Raw genomic sequence first — 8,662 nt, forward strand, 5'->3', positions numbered from 1 at the left:
GGAGCCGTAGGTCGAGGCGGCCCTTGAGTGGGTGGCAGAGGCGAGGCACTAGGGATTGTCCCACCCTCCTCCGGGTCCTGGGAGGCAGTCGGCTGTACTTCCGCATTTTCGGCAGTGCTTGAGCCGGCCGGCTCGGCGGCAACTTCCCCTTTTTCTTGTGGGGCGGCTGAACCCCCCCGCAGCTTCTGCAGCATCTCCGCCACTGTGCGGTACAGCTTACCCACGGAGCCAGTCCCCCTGATAGCGAGCTGAGACCCACCACCGGGTCCCTGAGGGGTGCTACTTGGCGCAGGGCTCAACATTTTTGTAGCCGCGGCAGCCACCTCCCTCTCTGCCTTCATCGCCACCAGAGTCTCCAGGACCGTACTCCAGAGGGATCGTACCGCCTTGATCTCCTTCCCATCCTTCGCTCCACCCTCAATGGTCTTAGACCACATCGTTTCCCCAAAGTCTCTCCACTCCGATACAGAGAATAGCAAGTGTGTGTCTGAAAAATGCCCCCATTGCTGCCCTAACTTAATCAATCTGTGTAACTGCTTCACTGGGGCATCCACCCCTCTCTTAGAGAGGATCCCAGCTAGCAGAGTGGCCACAGCGTCCGTTTCCATGCTGCTCCCTGGGAGACGGGGCGCGACCCCGACGCCGTGTCTGGCGGCAGCTCTCGACCAGCACTTCTCCCAGCCGTGTGATCCCCACTCCCGTCCTCTCACTGCTTACCGCAGTCTCGGAGCTCTTATCGGAATTCAATCCTCCTCTTATCGGTAGTCTCGGAGATGAACCATCCTCTGCTACCAGATGTCGGAGTGGGGGACGGGCCCGGAGTAACGATGAGTCTCAATATGAGTATGGTCGTTCTCCCTTTATTCAAGCTTTTACAGAGTATATATAGACAATGAGCAGAAGCTTGCGTTAGTAACAATGCTACTATTGGTTAAGGCCCCCTGTATACGCGCGATGTGCCTCGACAGGATTGGTGTCGGGCGACTGCTTGCGTTACTAGCTTTGTGGTCAGAGCTGTGTGCTGCTTCCCCTTTTCTTGATGTCGACGCCGGTGATGTTCCTGTTTTCATCGTTTAGAGGAGACTTCAAGGACAGCAGCTTGCTCACACTCTGAGCCTTATTCTATGTAATCGTAGGCGGGATTGCTCACTTTTAACAGATCATGGCCCTTTTTGTCTAACCATTCCTCCACAGTATTCACCTTTGCTGCACTCTAGTGCAGTACGCAAGAATCACTAGTGTTCCGTTTCTACACTGAAAAGATCGATGGCAAGAGCTGCATAACAGTGTCTACAATACTGGCAAGTCCTTTGGGCTCTTAATCCTGTTCCACAATCACAGGTCAATCAGTTCTTTCTCACGAGATCTCTGCCTCTTCCACCCTCCAGCTTCAGCAGCAGAGGAAATATTCTTTTGTGTCTCCAGCCCTATCTCCATGCCACTCCGTGGGCAGAGGGAAAGCAGTATGGGGAAGCCCAAAGCGTGTGTGTTAAGAGCATTGTTGCCACGATGTGTACAGCTAGAGGGGACAAGTTAAGACTGGGTACATAGGCAGTGCTGCAGCTGCCTATTGACTCCTTGACTCTGTAACACCGGAATCTTCCTTTTGACAGATATTTCTGGAAATGGCATATAACTGAAAAAATAAGCAAAGAAGACACCAATTAAAACAAAGGGTAAAAAAATGGGAGTTCTTTCTACTTCATAAAATGCACCTCACAAAAGCCACTCAACAGTAATGCCTCTTTTCAAAGGCAGGATTTCATAGTCACGCTTGAACAAAACAAAGAAGCAAGATCAGAAAACTTGCACAGTTTATATTTGCTAGTCTCCAACAGTTTGCCTGCTATTCTCCTCTGATGACCTTCTCGGAGCACTTCAGGCAGTTTCATCAAAACCTCTCAGCTCCAAGCTGCTTCTTGTGTGTCATGAGAGCAGTCCACATCTCTGCCAGGGCTGAAAACTACAGGGGATGAAACGGACAGCCTGAATGTCTAGCTCCATTTCTCATTCTGCAAAAACAACTTCCAAGAGCATCTGCAAGAACAACTCTCTCTCTCTCTCTCTCTCCAGATGGGGAAGTTGTGGCAGAAATATTTCAAGTAAATTGCACAGCAGAAGCACAAGCTTACCAGAAGCAATGAGATCGCAGAGGCATGTGAAGTTTTCTTTGTCAGAAAGAATCAGTGGACAGGGAGATAAAATATATATTTTGGACAGCTATTAGAGTAATCTCTACAGGGTGACTCTGGAGCGTGATCACCTAGACCATGTCACATTGTGTGGAGGTTTGCTTGCTTTCTTGCTTGCTTTCCAATGCTGTCCAGATAAATGGACTTCATTTAGTATTAGCTATGTGCTTCTTTTGGAAACATTTCTATTTAAAATCAATGTCATGGCTGACCATTTGCAAGAGTTTGTGTTCACATTACCCTTGCAATCAAACATTTTTTGAGTAAAGATGACTCTTACATGTGTCAGATATTTTTTCCCTTCGAAGACAATATTTCACATATGCTTTCTTCTTTCTTATTAACTTGCTCTTACCATTGCATGTTTGCAGCAGAAATAAATATCAGAACTGTGCTATATGACTGTTGGCACTTAGACATCTGGTCTGTACCCGTTTGAAACAAGAAGTAAACGAGGAAATCATTTCAAGACTTTAAAAATGTTTGTGGTCAGGCCTCACTACTTGCCAGGTATTTTTACTCAGGCAATGCAAAATATAGAAGCAGCTGCTTAGTCCTCATATTAAGTCATTATAAGAATCTGGGCCAATGTGTAGAGGAATCAAATGTTGTTGTATTCGCCTTCCATAAGCTATGGTCCCGCTGTTGCCTGCTAGCACCCGGCAGCCGGAAGAGAAATCAGAAAAATCATGGCGTTCTTCCCCAAAACATTAAAAAAAAAAAAGTTTTAAAATTAGAAGCCTTAGCTTGAACTGGCCGTGTGCCCTAACCCCTCAGCAGTTTCAGTATGAAGGGGGTCACTGGGCCCCATCTGTCTTTCTACCTGCCCCACCCCGGGTGAGACAGACCAGCCTCTGAAGGCGCCTGTCCCTCTCTGTTGACAATGGTGCTGAGCTAGACAACTGTCCTTCATTGCATGAAGAATTTAGACTGCTACAAACAGGTGGGGATGATCCCACCTTTAGCTGTGTCCACAGAGTGTGAATGCTGGGTGAGGGACATGCTGGCCCAGGCCCGTGGCTCCTCGTGGCTCCTTCATCCTTGTGGAGAACCATAGCTGCTAGAACTAACCTCCCTGTGGCAGCTGTGACTGGCTCTGAGATGATTCAGTCTTCCATCTTCACATTTCTTCTCTTCCCTCCTGCAGGAGTAGCTGCTCCAGCTATTCCCTTGGAATACATGTTTCCTCCTTTGCCTGGGCCTGTAGATGTGCCCTGTTGGGCTAGGAGTTATCCTGCGTACAGGAATTATTCCCAAACAACTCTTTTTTTTCACTGACACATAAAATTGTGCCCCCCAATGCTTTCTTTGGTGGCGACAATATCCTACAGTGAGCAATTTATCTTTCACTTGGATCTTTGATTCTCTATTAGTAATAAACATTAAAATGCAAAATCTGAGGCAGAGATGAAGGGCAGAGGGGATGGCTAGGAAGGAGGGCATTAGTGAAAGGTGAACTGCTGCAGAAAGGCAGAAAGCTGCACTGGAATGGGAAGGGGAGAAGCTTCTCCTCATATCATCTGCATCAGCAAATGACCCAACCAGCATCTAATATCAGCAGTGTCATTGCTATCCCATGGATTCAGCATACGACAGTGCAGTGCTCATAAGAAGGCATTTACTCCAAAGTAAAGGGGAAGGAAGCCTTTGGTACAATTGCTTCCAGCAGCAGGGGACCAACAGCCTTGCAGACACCTTGGGCCATTGTTTCCTGGCTGAGTAGATTACAGAGTAGATGGAGTTTGTCTGACAGAAAGTTTACACCCGGGAGAGCTCAGACTAATGGGATGCTCTGCCTGGAACACATTTTAATATTTTTGATAGCATTCATTTCTTTATTTGCTGGTGTCTCAGCAGTGCTTGGAAGCCCCAGTCCTGGGCCTGTGCTATTCAAGAAGAGAACATAAAGGGAATCCCTGCTAGTCACAGAGTTTGCAATGCCATTGCAATCAAAACATGAACTTTCAGCGTCTTCCTAATTACTGCAACAGCTAAAACCAAGCTTTTCTTCAAAAGGGAGCTTTCAGTAAATTTTCCAAAATGGAATTATAGTGAGAGAGACTTGATTTTCTCAGCTCCTGAGAAAATGTTACCACAGTTCTACACCTCACCCTTTTCACTCCAGACTTTTCTATTCCACAGTTTTCTCATGGCACTTTTCATCTCCTCATTTCTCAGCGTGTAGATGAGTGGGTTCAGCATGGACGTGATGACAGTGTAAAAGACAGCTACCCTCTTGTCTTCCGAGAGATTGCTGGATGGGCGTACGTAGGTGAAAGTGGATGGCCCAAAGAAGAGAATCACCACAGTAATGTGGGACCCACAGGTGGAGAGGGCTTTGTTCCTCCCTTTGGACTTTCGCCTTTTCAAGGATAACAAAATGACAATGTAGGACGTGACCAGGATGATGAAAGAGACCAAAGTAATCATTCCACTGTTGGCAACGACAATGACGCCCACAACATAGGTGTCGGTACAGGCCAGTTGTAGTAGGGGATGGACATCACAGAAGTAGTGGTCAATTTTGTTGGGGCCGCAAAAAGGGAGGCTAACGGTTATGAGGGTCTGCACCAGGGAGTGCACAAAGCCCCCCACCCATGAACCCATCACCATCCAGCCACACACACGCCTGGTCATGAGGGTGGTGTAGTGCAGGGGTCTGCATATGGCAAAGTAGCGATCATAGGCCATCGCTGTGAGGATGAAGACCTCAGCGCCGCCAAAGAAATGTACGCCAAAAAGCTGTGCCATGCAACCCCCAAAGGAAATGGTTTTCTTCTCAACAAGGAAGTCAGCAATCATTCTGGGAGCTGTGGCAGAAGAGAAGCAAAGATCTGCAATGGACAGGTGGCAGAGAAAGAAATACATGGGGGAGTTCAGACGTTGACTGCTAACTACAGTGACAACGATGAGCAGATTTCCTGCCACAATAACAATATAGAAGAACAAAAACACCACAAAACATATTTTCTGCACCCCTTGGTTCTTTGAAAGGCCCAGAAGAATGAACTCCTTCACACTGCTTACATTCTCCATGTTGGTCAGTTGCATGGCAATATGCAATATACAGCTTATACACCTGGGAAAACAAAGACAGACACATGATTCATCAGCATTTTTTCATTATTAATAATGAGTTCTATATCAGAAGTGGATACAAACCAAGAAAGATATAGCATTAGTATTAAGCTTATGAAGTGTTTGGTTTCTGTCATGTATTTTTTTTTAACAGCTATTTAATTCTCCACAGTACAAAGCTTCTGCCATGGCTTTGGTGGCACAGAGATAGGTGCACTTTGTGATATGTTCCTTAATCCTGGTCTTCCAGGATTTTGAAGGACTGGCTCCATGGCTGATAGCCTTCCATGCACTAAGGACAAGGCCAGAGTGTTCACCTTGGGCACTACAAGGCAGATAATGCAGCATGTTTGCCCTCAGGGGAGACAAAGTCCCTGACAGCAATCTTTGTAAAATGGGTGTCTTTAAGAATACCTGGAAATATTGCTCAGAATGATGATTTGCTTTATAAGTACACATGATCTTTGAATTCTTGTTTAGAAGGGAAATGTACCCACATGCAGAGAAAAGAACTCTCTTGTGTATAGACATTTTGAAACGTAAATATGAAATGTCACAGGCGGAAAAATGAGTTCTCGGAAGGTTATCTATCATGGAGGGGAAAAAAATTGCACATATGACTTAATGGAGTATTTCACATTGTTCTAAATCTCAGCATTGTTTCTGTCAGAGGAAGGAAGAATGAAAGACTCTTGTGAGATCTTCTGTCCCAGCACTGTACTGATTTTACCTAGTGTGATTTTTGATATGCTCTGTGTGATGCTTTCAAGGGTTAACTTAGCTTAATGAAGCTAATCTAACTAAACTCCTTCAACAGCCAGTATAAGTCTGATTCATAGGCTGATTCAGAATGACTAAATTAGGGTCCTTTGCAGAACCCTTTTTTCCTCCACTCACTATGAGGAGCTTAAGCAAATTAGCACCACCAGGTTAGAATGACCTTTGGAGAATAATCCCTTTTGGTCCCTGAACGTAGCTCAGAGCTTTTTGTAATGCCATCCACCTGTTTTAGGTTATGGCTGAGCTCCTTGTCCCTAGGCATTTCTACATCCATACAGTTTCTCATTCGAGACAAGGTCACATTCCAGCATAAACATGGGACTTCTTTGGTTCACCCTGTGTTCCAGCTACAACCCATCGAGCATTACATGTCACTAATAAATGAGTAGCCTACATCTTTAGAAAGAGTGTAACGTTTCTAGCTTGCCATTATGCACCCAGACCACCAGAATTCCCTTGCTCAAAGAAGTCTGGGAACCACCAGATGAAACTCTTCACAGAGAGTTTAAGGTCAGCCAAAAGCAGGCACTCTTTTAATAAAAATATCCACTGTATGGGCTTCCTTCTAGGATCAAAACATTCCCCGTCAGCTGGTGTTAAAATGCACCATTTTAAGTCCTGCAGAATTACATCACAACCAGGTCTTCTCATTTGTCTTGATGATCTGTGAGCAAATCTGTGGAATGATTCAGCTAAGCCAAGTTATCTACCAACTACTTCCATCTGCAGCATAATCAGAAACTTTTGTGCAGGCACAAAGTGATGAAGCATCCACAGGAAACACTGAAATTGAGTAAACCCAAGATTACTTTCAAACCCACAAAGTGAAGCCGAGAGAGGAAGTGGGCAAAGTTAGGGACTTTTCCTATGCTTACAGTTGTACTTACACTAGATGAAAGTTTTTCAAGCAGAAGGGTAAAATTTACATGGATGGTTCCCCTTCAGATATTTCTACAAGGAAAAAGATCAGTAAGAACAACGTGAGGTCAGTTTCTCCCTCGTCTTACCAGGTCGTGATGCTTTCTACCCCTCTTCCTTCTACTGAGCAACGACGTAGACTTCTCAGCAAAATAAATGACAGGGATGAAATGAGCACACCTTTATGGCTGTGCAGTACCCAGTCCAAAAGAAATAGCTGGGCTCCATCCAAGCCAGAGCATCACTGGAAGCATACCACAGCAATCGCAGGGCCATATTTAGGCAGTCAGAAAGGAGTGACCAAGAGAGAAATGGTCGGGGGAAACTATATGCCTGAATACCAGCAGATGGCAAACTCCTGAGCTAAAAACAAGGTGTGCATCTACAAAAGTACTGATTCACAATTCAGACAGCTCGGCTATGTGTCTTGCTTGAAAAGGTCCTTTCCATCACCACCAAACTGCATTTAACAAACTACCCATCTGTCTGATCTCATCTCATCGCCTTAAGTCATGTAGGCACCTGTACCTAAGCTAGGCATATTACACCTGACCAGTCTACTTGTAGATGTGATGAATCATGTGCTGCAGGTACCCGTTTCTAGACCGTTGACTCCAAGAGGATTACTAGAATGACTAATTCAGTAGAGGATTCCCACCAGTTATGGCTTATCTCTTCAAGTGCCTTTGCAGGGGTAGACCTGAGCTATATGACATAATGCAATCAGCTGCAAAATAAAATGAATCTCATGTGTACTCTTAACATCTCAAAAAGGGTGAGAAATTGCACCATCTCCTTACTGCATGCATTCTTCCCTAAAATCTCCGGTGGTTATGGGAAACAAAAGAATAATATCGAAGCAATCTAATCTGCGGCTGTAGAACTAGCTCTGTATATGATTCTAGCCAAAGATAACTAGAGACAGTTGATAACTTCAGTGGAAGTTCCTTTCACATTTGTTCAAGAAGAAAGGGAAAGGAAGAAGAAAGCAAAGCAAAATAAAGCAAAGCAAAGCGAGAAGCCAGAGAAGCTGCAAAACTTACCTCACCTGTGTTTAGAGATCTAATTCTTTGTGTAAGGCTGTACAACTTTACCTCCTCAACTTCTGTCTCCCCTGGTATGAATGTGTTAGAGCACAGCGCCTTTAAAGAACATAGAATGGCTTCTGGAAAGCTTCCAAAACTTGCTTAGGAGGTGGCTGTTAGTGTATAATCCAGTCCCATCTAATTTATTACTTGCTTTCATGTGTCACAAGTGTATCTTGATGTTTCCTGCCTATGTGAGAAGTGGTTTAATAGGCTGTGTGGATGATGTGACCTGGGTGTGCTGAATGATGCTTTCATACCCCAGCAGCTGCAAAAAGGGCTGAGAAGAAAACCATTTAAGCACCAACCTTTAACCCTCTCGCAGGAAATCTTCCACCTGAAGGGCTCTTGGGGCTGGAGGAGGGAGGGGTGGAGGCTTGGTGAAGGCAAGGCGTGAAAGAAAGGGGCAAAGGAGGAGAATGAGTTCTGTCTTGACTGAAAAGCTTAAGTAAATATATTTTAAAGAAACAGTTGTCAGTCAATGCTTTTATAATGATATCACAAAGGCATTTCAGGGTTTCTCCATAAGAAATAACAGTCAAAGGAGTAGCTGAGTATTCAACTGGACAAGCATATGCATGGAACTATCCAGCTAACGCTTCTCGGAGT

At 45.1% G+C, this 8,662-nt stretch overlaps 1 protein-coding gene across 1 annotated transcript; it reads right to left on the bottom strand.

Moving 5' to 3' along the window:
• Positions 1–4,334: 4,334 nt before the first annotated feature.
• Positions 4,335–5,228, bottom strand: LOC136992041 (olfactory receptor 4S2-like; the record flags this gene model as incomplete). Its single annotated transcript, XM_067295723.1, has 1 exon — positions 4,335–5,228. A coding segment is annotated over exon 1 (894 nt), but the record flags the coding sequence as incomplete, so codon positions are not given.
• Between the last annotated feature and the right edge of the window lie 3,434 nt (positions 5,229–8,662).

The sequence above is a fragment of the Apteryx mantelli genome, chromosome 4 (assembly GCF_036417845.1).
Source record: "Apteryx mantelli isolate bAptMan1 chromosome 4, bAptMan1.hap1, whole genome shotgun sequence".
NCBI lineage: Eukaryota > Metazoa > Chordata > Aves > Apterygiformes > Apterygidae > Apteryx > Apteryx mantelli.